At 50.1% G+C, this 14945-nt stretch overlaps 1 protein-coding gene across 1 annotated transcript; it reads right to left on the bottom strand.

Annotated features, from left to right (window-relative positions):
- Positions 1-12793: 12793 nt before the first annotated feature.
- On the bottom strand, positions 12794-13914 carry ETH_00031165 (uncharacterized protein; the record flags this gene model as incomplete). Its single annotated transcript, XM_013378431.1, has 2 exons — positions 12794-13642; positions 13900-13914. 2 exons carry the CDS (start codon positions 13912-13914, stop codon positions 12794-12796), a joined length of 864 nt encoding a protein of 287 aa, XP_013233885.1.
- Positions 13915-14945: the final 1031 nt, after the last annotated feature.

Genomic DNA, 14945 nt, shown 5'->3' on the forward strand with positions numbered 1-14945 from the left:
GGCAAACTCAAAAGCTGAGAAGCATTGGTGCGCCTGCACGTTCAGCTCAACACACTCCCTGTTAAAACGGGAATATCCAAATCCTTCCCAAAACGTACTCGCACGCCGGACCCGGACATACACAGCGACATAAGCGGTCAATGACTGCTTACAATGAAACTATGAACTTACGGGCAAGCAAGACAGACATAACACTATCTCCACAGTCACGCTCGCACGTCCCCAACTCCATCGACCTTCCCTGTACACTGTGCACCCTGCCACGTACAGTCTTCGCCAAGGCATATCAGCAAGTGCCTTCTCAGCTTCCACCTCATTGCATTCCTACAAAGCTAGCACAGACGGTTTCGCCCAGGTGCTGCTTAAAGCGTCAGCTGTTCCACAAACATTTAGATGGCGCCAGCGTGTCGGTGCAGGGAGACTGAGAATCACTTCACACGAATCACCCAGAAGGACTTCTGCGCCACAAACGCAGCGCAGCGCGAAAATCGTCGAGGCGGTGAGCCAACGTACGCGCTAATGGTGAGAATTCGCCGCCAACCCTAGTTCTCCGCGCTTGCTCTAAAGCTACAGAAGAACGTCGAAGTCCTCCTGCATCTAGTGCATCTCGTGTATCACCTTCGCGTCACGGGCTGCTGCTGGTGTTTTTCCACTGCCCTCACGCGGCCAAATTCTTCCACACACGCGAGACCAACCAAACAGGAAGGCAGTCCACCGCACGAAGCCTGCTGCCTCGAGACCTACCGAAACGAACAGCTCCTAAAGGACGTGACGTTGTCATAGACCCTCAGCAGCAAACAGCCGCCAACTTCACAATCAAAATCATCCTCGACAGCTCTCATCTCAAATTTGTCAATGTCCGCCTTATACGCGCCGCATTTGACAATGCGCACAGGCCACCCAGCCAGCATGGCAAACTCAAAAACTGAGAAAAATTGGTGCGACTGCTTGTTCAGTTCAACAGACTCTCTGTTAAAACGGCAAACCCTAAATCCCTCCCAGAACATACTTGCAAAAGCAGTCCATCCCACAAAGCCTGCTGGCCCGAGATGTACCAAAGCGCGCAGCGCCTAAAGACGTGATGTCCTGAGCCCACACCCACAGATCCACAGCATAACGCAGAAGCCAAACTAGCGATCAAGATTGTCCTCAATAGCTTGCACTTCAAATTGCACAATGTCTACCGTCACAGTGCCACATTCCTTGATGCGCACAAGCTTTCCAGGCAGCATGGCAAACTCAAAAACTGAAAAAAATTGCTGCATCTGCTTCTCGACCTCAACACCCTCCCTGTTTAAAAGGAAACTCTAAATCCCTCCCAGAACGTACTCGCACACCGGACCCGGACATACACAGCGCCATCAGCGGCCAATGACTGCTTACAATGAAACTATGAACTTACAGGCGAGAAAGACGGACATAACACTATCACCACAGTCACGCTCGCACGTCCCCAACTCCATCGACCTTCCCTGTACACTGTGTACCCTTCCACGTACAGTCTTCGCCAAAGCATATCAGCAAGTGCCTTCTCAGCTTCCACCTCATTGCATTCCTACGAAGCCAGCACAGACGGTTTCGCCCAGGTGCTGCTTAAAGCGTCAGCTGTTCCACAAACATCTAGTTGGCACCAGCGTATCGGTGCAGGGAAACTGAGAATCACTTCACACGAATCACCCAGAAGGACTTCTGCGCCATAAACGCAGCGCAGCGCGAAAATCATCGAGGCGGTGAGCCAACGCACGTTCTAATGGTGAGAATTCGCCGCCAACCCTAGTTCTCCGCGCTTGCTCTAAAGCTACAGAAGAACGTCGAAGTCCTCCTGCATCTAGTGCATCTCGTGTATCACCTTCGCGTCACGGGCTGCTGCTGGTGTTTCTCCACTGCCCCCACGCGGCCAAATTCTTCCACACACGCGAGACCAACCAAACAGGAAGGCAGTCCACCGCACGAAGCCTGCTGCCTCGAGACCTACCGAAACGAACAGCTCCTAAAGGACGTGACGTTGTCATAGACCCTCAGCAGCAAACAGCCGCCAACTTCACAATCAAAATCATCCTCGACAGCGTTAAGCTCAAATTGGTCATTGTCCGCCTTATACGCGCCGCATTCGACAATGCGCACAGGCCACCCAGCCAGCATGGCAAACTCAAAAACTGGGAAAAATTGGTGCGACTGCTTGTTTAGTTCAACAGACTCTCTGTTAAAACGGCAAACTCTAAATCCCTCCCAGAACATACTTGCAAAAGCAGTCCACCCCACAAAGCCTGCTGGCCCGAGATGTACCAAAGCGCGCAGCGCCTAAAGACGTGATGTCCTGAGCCTACACCCACAGATCCACAGCATAACGCAGAAGCCAAACTAGCAATCAAGATTGTCCTCAATAGCTTGCACTTCAAATTGCACAATGTCTACCGTCACAGTGCCACATTCCTTGATGCGCACAAGCTTTCCAGGCAGCATGGTAAACTCAAAAACTGAAAATAATTGCTGCATCTGCTTCTCGACCTCAACACCCTCCCTGCTTAAAAGGGAACTCTAAATCCCTCCCAGAACGTACTTGTACACCGGACCCGGACATACACAGTGACATCATCGGCCAATGACTGCTTACAATGAAACTATGAACTTACAGGCAAGCAAGACAGACATAACACTATCACCACAGTCACGCTCGCACGTCCCCAACTCCATCGACCTTCCCTGTACACTGTGCACCCTGCCACGTACAGTCTTCGCCAAGGCATATCAGCAAGTGCCTTCTCAGCTTCCACCTCATTGCATTCCTACAAAGCTAGCACAGACGGTTTCGCTCAGGTGCTCCTTAAAGCGTCAGCTGTTCCACAAACATCTACATGGCACCAGCGTGTCGGTGTAGGGAGACTGAGAATCACTTCACACGAATCACCCACAGGGACTTGTGCGCCACACAACGCAGCGCAGCGCGAAAATCATCGAGGCGGTGAGCCAACGCACGTTCTAATGGTGAGAATTCGCCGCCAACCCTAGTTCTCCGCGCTTGCTCTAAAGCTACAGAAGAACGTCGAAGTCCTCCTGCATCTAGTGCATCTCGTGTATTACCTTCGCGTCACGGGCTGCTGCTGGTGTTTTTCCACTGCTCTCACTCTCTGAAAATGCTTTCACAGACCTCCAGACCCACCAAACCGAAAGGCAGTCCACCGCACAAAGCCTGCTGCCTCGAGACCCACCAAAACGAACAGCTCCTAAGGGACGTGACGTTGTCATAGACCCCCAGCAGCAAACAGCCGCCAACTTCACAATCAAAATCATCCTCGACAGCTCTCATCTCAAATTTGTCAATGTCCGCCTTATACGCGCCGCATTCGACAATGCGCACAGGCCACCCAGCCAGCATGGCAAACTCAAAAACTGGGAAAAATTGGTGCGACTGCTTGTTCAGTTCAACAGACTCTCTGTTAGAACGGCAAACTCTAAATCCCTCCCAGAACATACTTGCAAAAGCAGTCCACCGCACAAAGCCTGCTACCTCGGGATCCACCAACAAGCACAGCTCCTAAAGGACGTGATGTCCTGAGCCCACACCCACAGACCCACAGCACAAAACAGCCGCCAACCACAAAATTAACATCATTATCGGTAGCTTCCACCTCAAGTTGTCCAATGTCCACGTTCTCTTTGCTATATTCATCACACCACACGAGCCACTTAGATGACAGCTGTTTGTGTAGGCCAAAACACTTTCTGAGAGCTCGTATGCCTCTAACTTCCTTGTCGGCTCATCCGAAGACACCATCGTGGCAGTCAACCAGACGTGAGAGCTCAGCTGTGTTTGGAATCAAACCAAAAATCAATAAATACACGGAAAAAAAACACAACAACACCACCTGAGCTATACCGCCATGGACCGTGTCTTTTGACATTAGAGGGCCACAAAATCAATCTGGATTCCTAGAAACTGCATCGTTCGCTTCGGAACTCAAACACTTCCAACCAAAACAACGCACCACTCCTGACATATTCATGATTCAAACCCCATAGCAACGAACTAGGCCTCTAATGTCTAAAGGACCAATGCGCGGAACGAGTGCGTGAAAATCTTTAGGACAAACTTCCAACAGCGCCAAAGGCTCCAGTCTCGTAGCAGCCCAACGCGAATCGTTACATTAGCATCCCACATGCCATGAATTCAACCCGTGCAACAGCGCCCATGTCAGACCCACAGGCCAACTCCTCCTCACCAACAAGTGCCACACGGCCCAACGGCAAACCCCACTCGCCCACCGCCACTAGCTAGACAGCCTCACTGCATAAAACCCACGTCCTGTCATCGCCAGAATAATGCCGTGAGCCTTTCTGTTTTCTGTTCACTGCGCGTCTGCCACAATCCCATGACTGCTCTTTCGCACTCAGCAATGCGCCGCAGCACAATAGCAGTCTCTTCACTCAAAACGCACCCGCAGCTCGCGCTGAACCTGCTCCGGTGCCACTGAGCTGCGCCTGCGCTCGCTGGGAGCGCCACGACGACACACGCGTGAGTGGCAATCGCCCGTGGCACTTTTCTGCAGCGTCTACCGCTGCAGTCGCATAGCAGCCCAACAGCCAATAAGAATCACTGCACCCGAATCCTGCGCGCCAAGAATTCAACCCGTGCAACAGCGCCCATGTCAGACCCACAGGCCAACTCCTCCTCGCCAACAAGTACCACACGGCCCAACGGCAAACCCCACTCGCCCACCGCCACTAGCTAGACAGCCTCACTGCATAAAACCCACGTCCTGTGATCACCATAATAATGCCGTGAGCCTTTCTGTTTTCTGTTCACTGCGCGTCTGCCACAATCCCATGACTGCTCTTTCCCATTCAGCAATGCGCCGCAGCACAATAGCAGTTGCTTCACTCAAAACGCACCCGCAGCTCACGCTGAACCTGCTCCGGTGCCACTGAGCTGCGCCTGCGTTCTCTGGAGCGCCACGACGACACACGCGTGAGTGGCAATCGCCCGTGGCACTTTTCTGCAGCGTTTGCCGCTGCAGTCGCATAGCAGCCCAACAGCCAATAAGAATCATTGCACCCCAATCCTGCGCGCCAAGAATTCAACCCGTGCAGCAGCGCCCATGTCAGAACCACAGGCCAACTCCTCCTCACCAACAAGTGCCACACGGCCCAACGGCAAACCCCACTCGCCCACCGCCAATAGCTAGACAGCCTCACTGCATAAAACCCACGTCCTGTGATCACCAGAATAATGCCGTGAGCCTTTCTGTTTTCTGTTCACTGCGCGTCTGCCACAATCCCATGACTGCTCTTTCCCATTCAGCAATGCGCCGCAGCACAATAGCAGTCTCTTCACTCAAAACGCTTCCGCAGCTCGCGCTGAACCTGCTCCGGTGCCACTGAGCTGCATCTGCGTTCGCTGGAGCGCCACGACGACACACGCGTGAGTGGCAATCGCCCGTGGCACTTTTCTGCAGCGTCTACCGCTGCAGTCGCATAGCAGCCCAACAGCCAATAATAATCACTGCACCCGAATCCTGCGCGCCAAGAATTCAACCCGTGCAACAGCGCCCATGTCAGACCCACAGGCCAACTCCTCCTCACCAACAAGTGCCACACGGCCCAACGGCAAACCCCACTCGCCCACCGCCACTAGCTAGACAGCCTCACTGCATAAAACCCACGTCCTGTCATCGCCAGAATAATGCCGTGAGCCTTTCTGTTTTCTGTTCACTGCGCGTCTGCCACAATCCCATGACTGCTCTTTCCCATTCAGCAATGCGCCGCAGCACAATAGCAGTCTCTTCACTAAACTCGCACGCGCAGCTCACGCTGAACCTGCTCCGGTGCCACTGAGCTGCACCTGCGTTCTCTGGAGCGCCACGACGACACACGCGTGAGTGGCAATCGCCCGTGGCACTTTTCTGCAGCGTCTACCGCTGCAGTCGCATAGCAGCCCAACAGCCAATAAGAATCACTGCACCCCAATCCTGCGCGCCAGGAGATCAACCCGTGCAGCAGCGCGCATGTCAGACCCACAGGCCAACTTCTCCTCACCAACAAGTGCCACACGGCCCAACGGCAAACCCCACTCGCCCACCGCCACTAGCTAGACAGCCTCACTGCATAAAACCCACGTCCTGTCATCGCCAGAATAATGCCCGGAGCCTTTCTGTTTTCTGTTCACTGCGCATCTGGCATAATCCCATAAATGCTCGTTCGGAACCAGCAAAAAAAAATAATACTCAAAGCATACCAAATGTGCGGCAATGTCGCAAGCCCAAGGCATTAGCTGAGCATACTGTCACTGCTGCTAGAATCGAATGGCCTATCGCATTAGAAGCAATCGCCATATGCCGCTAGGAAGAACCTGGGTTTATGGGGACGTTAATTATCGTGTCATTTACAAATATTTCGCAGGTGCAAGTGCCAGTTACACGTGCGTGGCTGGCGCCTAGAAGCTTCCTTGCTTAAGCCACTGCTTCCAGCAAAAACACAAGCTCGCCGCTGCATAATAGCTCGCTAAATTAGAAACTATTTACTGGAAATGGGGAAAAGAATTGACCGTCAGCGCAGGATGCGTAAACAGGGACCAGTCAAGCGTCGTAGAAGTGTCCCGGATGCCAAGAGCAAGTGACATTTATACTCACTAGTGAGAACAAATTCCATTTGCTGCACATGAATCCACTTCATCGGCATCAAATGGCATTTGCAGTCTCCTAGTATTCAGCTTTAGAGGAAAGCCGTGCAAAAAGGAAAGCTGAAGGAACTTTTTCAAGGGAATTTTAGGACCCAGCCCCTTTAAATAATAGAAGAGAAACGAGCAGTAAAGTACATGCTCAAACATCGCGGCAAATCCCAAAGAACGACTTCGCTTGCTGCCAAGGCTTGTCATCTGCGCCGATTCATGGTACGCTTCTTCGTTTCTGCCTAAAATTTAGAATGATGCTGGCACAAAAACTCATGTGTGAATATCTTTCTGCTGTGCAAGCACCAAAACAGCTCCACAACTTTGGTCTTTGATGCAAAGCGTCACCTTGGTACCTATTTACTGGTGCCGCATGCCATTCCAGCAGCAAAGACAATCAAATTGTCCCTTAGTTCCATAATATTTAGTGTTCCCATAAAGCAACCCCTAAAGCGCGAGCAGCCATTACGTGCTCCTTCCAGACACTTTTCTAGTAATTTCGTTAAGCAGCCGTCTTTTTGGCATACACATATCAGCTGACCGAACCTGAGCCTCTAACAAAAGCAAACAGTTCCTCCGTTTGGTTACTGCTCACGCCAGCAAGCATAGTGCCGCATTTCTTCTTTCTGACGTACAATTTTGCAAGTAGCTGGCATCTGCATGATTCCCAACAGATACACACATTACTCTAAAACGTTGCTGAAATCGTGAGAAAAACATAGCTGCCTAAGCTCTTGTGACGCCTACCAGTAGAAAGAAACCGCTCGCCGGCGCACAACTACTCATCCCCGACGCTATGTAAACTCGTGTACGGCACTTGATTTCCGCTAATTCAGGGAAGTCTCGCATTTTTGCCCAAAGTTAGGGTAGACACAATGGCAACCACGATCATCCCCCAATAATCCAAGGCTAATTGTTTCGTGTTTGTCCTTTGCAATATCACTTCAAAAAATGTGCAGCATTTCTCAAGGGACTTCGCCACGTTAATCGAATCGACATCGCCTTCAAGATCGATTGCTACTTGACGGATGCTCACGCTTCTAGCTTCTAAATCACACAACTCATCAGCAATGATGAAGGCGTGAGAAAAGCCAACAATTTTCTGGGTATCCGGAGTGATACCCCGGAGGAAGCCATCCATGAATCCTCATATGTCATTGTGTGACAACTCATGCCAAGTCTCCCACCATTGCACAAGTAGCCCCGTTTTATCGGGCTAGTGCAAAAGAATTTATCCCAGTCCGAGATTACGCGGTGTTAGTTTTCACATTTGGTTTAGAGTTTCCGCGTGTATGAGTCGAAAGCTTCGCCCTGCAAACTTACTTGGCCATCAGGAAATTACAAATTGTGCGCTCCTTTCACTATTAATGGCGAAGTAACGAGGCCATGCTCATGCATCGCGCGAGCGTAGTCGTAATGCCCCTAAACTGCTGGCATTTAACAGGAGATTCCTTTATCAAGAAAATTCAGCAGTGTGCCAGGAAAAGGAGTGAGACGATCTTTGCTTGTGTTAAATGCATTTAGGCAGAAGATCCACTAAAAGCTCGCAGGTCTCCCACTCAGTTGACGCACTGGAAGTTGGTGAATATGGCAAGAAGCCCTGACTTGTTCAGCTGATAGCCGCGCTAAAACACAAAAGGGGTGTTGCTGAAATGTCTACCTAGGCCATGTAATTTGAATGCAAATTATGAATGCGGTGGCAGATAGGGCCGAACAAAGATAACGCTGTGGTATGACAAAAATGCGCGTGGCTCTTGCTAGATAGTGGGGTTAACAATTCAAGGCATAGATGCAATGTTCACGACGAGCAAATGCACGTCTCTATGCCTAAGTTAATGAGTACTGTACCACAGCAGAGCAAATAGATTCACTCAAGCTGATTAAGCCGACAGCCATGAGCCACTCCTCTAGTCACTGTGTAGAGAACACTAGTGTCCGCCGGCTTCCCCTTTCTCTCCCTATTGCGCCGTACATAGTATGGATGTAGGAACTTACTATGCAGGACTGTCTTGATCCCCTCGCTAGTCGTCGACCCGTTAGCCCGCCCTTATCTTCCATCCTGGAATTCAGCGCCTTAAAGCATTGTAGAAGAACAAAGGCAATTGACGCTGCGGCTGCCAGAGTGGAGAAAAGGATAAGGAGCTCTGATGAGCGCCTATGTGTGTACTTTTTCTGAAAAACACTCTTACAGCGCAGAAAGCCCTCACCATGCGGAGTCACTGCATCGGGATGAAAGGGAGAAACATAACGGTCTGTCTGTGAATTTGTCGCTGCAGCCAGTGCGGTCATCAACGCAAAAGCGAAAACCGAGTAGTTCCATGTTCGAAACGCAAACATTCTGATGTTAATTTTGAGAGTATGATGGAAGAACACGGCCACAATCGGCATTCACGATGAAGATAACTGCTCGTGTGGGAGTGCCTTCCCACACTTCAGTTGACTTTGTGAAGGGAAAATAATGGACTAATTCAACTGAATGCTTTAATTTTTAGAGGTAATTCATGCTAGTGTAACGTTGGACACCTGCATAATTGGTCTCTACGGACCGACTCTGTTTCCGGACATGCTCGATGTCTGTTGAGGAGCTGAGGTTATACCAGTGGCATACCAATGCAGGCGGCTCTTCGGCTGTCCACAGCAATGGCCTCGTAACAGTTGAAATTATTTTCTTTGGGATGTCTTTCATGGGCAGCAACATTTTGATACCCATTTTGATGGATGGGTGCTTTTTGTGGTGCCAATCTGGTAGACTCCGGGAATTGGAACAGCATTCAAGCATGCTACATAGGATCTGGTCCGCTGTTTATTTGATGTTCATTTTTTGTTGCCTAAATAGAAAAAAGTGCCCAATATCTGTAACATACGTAGCTCTAAGTCTCGCAATTACCCGCTTGCACAGTATCACTCCGTGACGTCCAACTGACAAGTGTAAATCAACTCTGGATGATGTCACGAACTCGGCCATTAGTACTCTGTAATCGTCTCTGCATGAATTTTATATAACATATGAACGTGTGCACCTCCAGTGCGACAGTTTATATGTTCTGTGTAACCACTTGTTGCATTGACGCTTCCACACACCCGTCCTTTGCACTAATATCCAACGACGGAAGCGAATTTCGTCACCTGCGCCTGTTAATAACGAAAATGTAATTACACTGATCTTAACAGTGTTCAGCTGTTTTGTGTCGATATAACTGTAAAATTTGGCCGTTCACGGGGAGGTAAGAAACCTGAATTCTTTGGCTGCCCTTTCTGCAGATACAATTCGTTTGTTGCTTGGAATCGTGACATGTACGGTGGTTTTCTCCTAAAAGTTTGATCAATAGGATTGTTTCGTTCCATATTTGAGGCAGCACATGTAGTGCACGAGCACTAGGATGGGTTCCGTTAGGTCTGTAGAGGCCAGCAATAGAGAATTGGCTTTTCCTTCCACCGTGGCTGAGGCGCAGCCGCGACAACCCGCCACAAGCGAAGCCACCAGGCTAATTCAAGCCCCCTCGGGAAGCAGACGCGCCGAATCAGCCAAATGAATCCTGTTCCGGACCTCGAGGCACGGCCCGATCAGGTAGATACATTTTTCCTTTGACAACCATATGATTTGAGTATCCCAATGGAAATCCCTTGCGTGGAGGATGCGGGTATTCGAATTTACCAGCTGAGGAAGTTTGGGCTGCACGCAGTAGGGCAGTCGGTGCCTTATTACTAGAATTTACGTTTCGGTAAACGTATCATGACCCACAGTGGCCTATGTTATAGATGCCGTCATAGCTCCAGCGCGAATCACCCAGCAACCCTACTGATACCGGAGGACGTTGTGCTTCTCAAAGATCTCTGAAAGGAGGCGACTTGAGGTTCAGTTGCAAATGTCGGAGATGTTACTGCTATCTGCGTTTAGTATATGTATGAACTGCATAAGTGCTGTTACGATAACTGGTCGGCAGTAGCGACTAAAGCAGGAGCCAACCTTAGTATCAAGAAGAAATAGAACAAGGATGAGGTACAAATGAAAAAGCAGTGAGTAGTGAGCCACAAAAGGGTGTCAGCAATGCAATTAAGGGACTCTTCTCAATAAAGCATCACCCAGCACTAAAAACCAAACGCTAGTGGACACGCATACAAAGGTTTCGGGAGTGTATCCCATTTCTATCTAGGCACCGATATGATACCATTTCTATCTAGGCACCGATATGATGAAAAATCGGCATCTGTCGTCTTGGGATAAATAGTTACAATGACGCAGTAATTGAAAGCGCTTCGTCAGTCTATTAGTTGCGTAATCTGGGACGCCTCCAATAAGTAAATTTGCATGAAGTACCGGAAAAGGAAAACACGGCTAAAATGATCTACAATACCTCTCACCGCGGTGCGCAGGGTCTCTTCAAAGAAACATCCAACTGCTGCAGCTATAAATAGAAGCGTGGAGCACCTAGCAATATCATTCTGTGCTTGTTCACTGCGTGTGGTCTACCATGAAGCACGGAAGTTTTATTGTTGGCAGTGACGTTGTATGTAACAGCTTTCCATTAATGTTCTATATCCTGTAGACCGGAGATATTGTCCCTTTCCCTTACAGAATATTTCCTTGCTCATGTGGCGGCCTCACAGGTGCCGTGCGGAACCAATGCGTTTCCTAATTTCCCACAGCGCGTACGATTGAGCCATTAGGCTAAAGCTGATTTTGTCTGTGAACAAGCAACGACACTGAACCAGTGCCCTTGCACTATTTTCTCTGCCAACCGTTCTAGCGTTTCACATTCCTTCTCGGAACGGTCACCCTAGAACCAGATCAGGAAACCGTGCCGCAAGTGGGCGGCGGAGCAACTAAGTCAATAATTGAGTATAAATGCTCGAAGATTCACGTCCAGCGTGTGGTTACAAAAACATAGACAGTAATTAAGAAAATTCATCAGCTTTCCTCTTGAAACGCTGCTGGGTTACTTCCTTGCAAATTCCGTGAGCTGTCTGTGCACACGCCGCCCCAGCAGGGCTGTGGCGACTCGTATGCAAAGCCGAGGCAGTCTATCTCTCAAAACAACACATCTGACAAAATTAAATTTATTATATTTTTTATCACAATTATCATTGTTGGAATTTCATGAAGAAGCCCCCGATAAAAGTTGAGGAAGACCCCCCTGTGCTGCACTGGTGCCGCTGGCATCGCGAGCAGTGGAAATGTTCTGCACTAGAAGGGATTCTTTGGAGACCATGCCGATACTTCCCGGCTATTCTCTAGGAACGCCACTTAATAATAAATTGATTTTAAGCAAAGAACTCTTCTTGAAAGAGTTTTGGCTTTTCAAAACGCGGCTTGCCTGCCCTCCCGGAAAGACAGCAGGTGCAGCAAAGCACCGGAAGCCTTCTTTGTTGCGCCACTGGATCTCCTTCTTTACGGCACTTTTAATTATTCTTGAAACTTGGCTAATTTCAAATGTACGTTACCATCACTTCAAAAATATACATTTTCATCAATTAGACAGCCAGTAATCGGGGCGATCAATAGATTGTTCACTGCTTGAGCAGCAACGGCTCACTTTCTCATGCCATACCCTAAACCCTAAAACTCTAAACCCTAAGCCCTAAAGCCTGAGCTTGGAGAAGTGGTTAAACTAGTTACGGTCTTCTAGTCCTCGCATACAAGAAAACCGCTAAACCCTAGTCCCCAAACCCTTAACCCTCAACCCTGAAGCTTTAATCCTTCGTCTGAATTACAAGGGAAATCAGGGATGTAGGGATTATCATTTCCTGCGATATCAATCTAAGACCTAATTATTTCACGGGGCTTGTCTTATGCTGAGGCCTAGGGTTTAGGTTTTGAGATCTGGGGTTTAGGGTTTACGTTCTGGCTGCTTCTTGGAAAAGCCCCAAAGCGCAAATTTGCGCATGTAGCCAGATGCTCATAGGTACAAATTGATGTGCGAAGAACAAAACAAAGATTTAAAAATAAAAATTGTAGAAGAGGACCCTAAACTCTAAACCCTCAAAAACAAGTTAAATATGCACAAAATAAAGTACTCAAAACTTCTTAAAATTTGGGCTTTTACGGGAGACAATTCATGAAGTCGCGGCTCATGAGTCTCCCTAAATCCTAGATCCTGAACCCGAAACCCTAGCAGGCACGCAGGAGCCTCACGAGCTCCCTTTCACGCTTGTCTCATCAGCAGATGAGCTGCGGCTGTTGCTGCTGCTCTGCGCACTTTCGCTGCTGCTGCTGCTGCTGCTGCTTTGCTGACACGCCGGCCCTTCAGAGCTGCTGCGGCCGCTGCCGCTGCCGCCGCTGCTGCTGCTGCTGCTGCGGACAGGCGCTAGCTGCTGCTGCGCACGAACAGATAGCTGCGGTGTCTCCCCATCAGGCGAGGTGCTGCCGTTGCTGCTGCTGCTGCTGCTGGCGAAGGAGCTTGATGACTTATTTACTGCTCTTGCTGTTGTTGCTGCTGTTGCTGCTGCTGCGTCAGCTCCGGTTTCCCGCTGCGACTGAGCGGCCGATGGCTCTGTTTCGCCGCTGCTTCCCTCTGCACTGCTGCTCCTGCCACTGCTGCCACTGCTGCTGCTCCTGCCGCTGCAGCTGCTGTTGTCTTCGCTGCTAGTGTTACCACTGGCTTCGCTGCTACCATCGCTGCTGCTGCTGCCGCTGCTGCTCTGCTGCTGCTGCTGCTTTGCGGCAGGCTTTGTTTCTTGTGAGTCGTCTGAAGCTGTACCTACGCTACCGTGAGCTAGTTGCTGCTGCTGCTGCCACTGCTTTGCTGCAGTTGGCTCTATTGGGCTGCCAGATTTCGTGTAGCTGCTGCTCTGCTCGCTGCCACCACTGCGTTCACTGCCGCTGGCGCTGGCGCTGGCGCAGTTGCTGCTGCTGCTCTCTTCTTCGCTGCTGCTTTCCTCTTCCTCCTCACTGCTGCTGCTGCTGGGCGGCGCCTTCTTTCTGCGCTGTCTGTTCCTGGCTTTATTGCTGCTGCTGCTGGAGATGGAGCTTTCGTCGGACTATGTGCAGCTGATTTCTTCTTCTGCTGCTGCAGCCGCTGCTAGGAGGCCGCATGCAACAGCTAGAAGCCCCAAACATGCGACTGCCTTCGACATGAAAAAGCCTCCTCCTAATAAGCTGAGGACTTTCTCAATGTTCACAAGTGTCGAGTTCCGGGCTGCATGCAAATGAACATTCCTGCAAATGTAAATATGCTTATGCGTGCAAATAAAAATGTTTATTTGCAAATATAGGAGATAGCCAGCTAGTCGCCTACAAGAGGTCGTAACATTGGAGGAGGACAGGACCCTCTTACTAGAATCAACGTAAGGCAATTTGTCTGCGATTTAACATGCATACACTAGAGGTGCCTGTAAATACGTGCAGACTGGGGCTGGCGATAGCGCCGGCACCAGTGCTGGGCTCCTCCCCACAGGGCGTAGGAGGCCAGAACACCGAGTGGGGGGGATTCGTAAGATTAGAGATTTTGGAAAGCTGAAAATAACTGTATTCCGTTATATTTGGGCTACTCTTTCAAGGAAATGGGCCGACGTTAGGCGCTGATCAATGGCCCCTGCTCCAGGGGGCAGGTAGCAGCGAAGTTAGGTGATGTGCACTACACTTGGGGGCTGTTCCGGGAATGAAATCTTTGTTCTTTACGGGAGCAGAAATACTATGTTCTAATGAATCCCCCCTAGATATCTTCGCTTAGTAAGGGATGCATCTCCGCAACGGACACGTTATCGGCCCCACACAGCAGGAGGCTTCTACAATGTTAGTAAGCAAAATGCCGAGTGGGACACTGGCCCATACTCGTCACGCCCGAAATCCACCGTGGCAGAGCGACCGCACGAGCATAAGGAGGCGCCTACGCAAGTGATACCAATGACCAATGTTATGCCGGGGGACAGTCCCTTCGTCACGTGGGACCAAACTTAGTCCACTATGAGTGTGCTACTCCGAAACCCACCGTGGCAGAGCGACCGCATGGGCATAAGAAGGCCCCTCCGCAAGTGATACCGATGACAAATGTTATGCCGGGGGCCAGTCCCTTCGTCAGGTGGGACCAATTCCAGTCCGCTATGAGTGTGATAAGAACTGTTATAGGGGGAACCGTAGAATCGGGCCCAACGTTTATCCACGGAGAACTATTGACCTAAGCGACTGGGCGACAGTACAGCACAGACTTTTGGAGCGGTTCGACAAAACAGTGTCGCAGAGTCAATTGTTAACGGAGTTGACTAAAGTACGGTTGAGTGGCAACCCGAAGGAACACACGGACCGGTTTGCAGCTGTAGCGGAGCGTGCTTTGGGTGTTGCCCC

This window comes from Eimeria tenella, genomic scaffold (assembly GCF_000499545.2).
Source record: "Eimeria tenella Houghton genomic scaffold, Eth_scaff84, whole genome shotgun sequence".
Lineage (NCBI taxonomy): Eukaryota > Apicomplexa > Conoidasida > Eucoccidiorida > Eimeriidae > Eimeria > Eimeria tenella.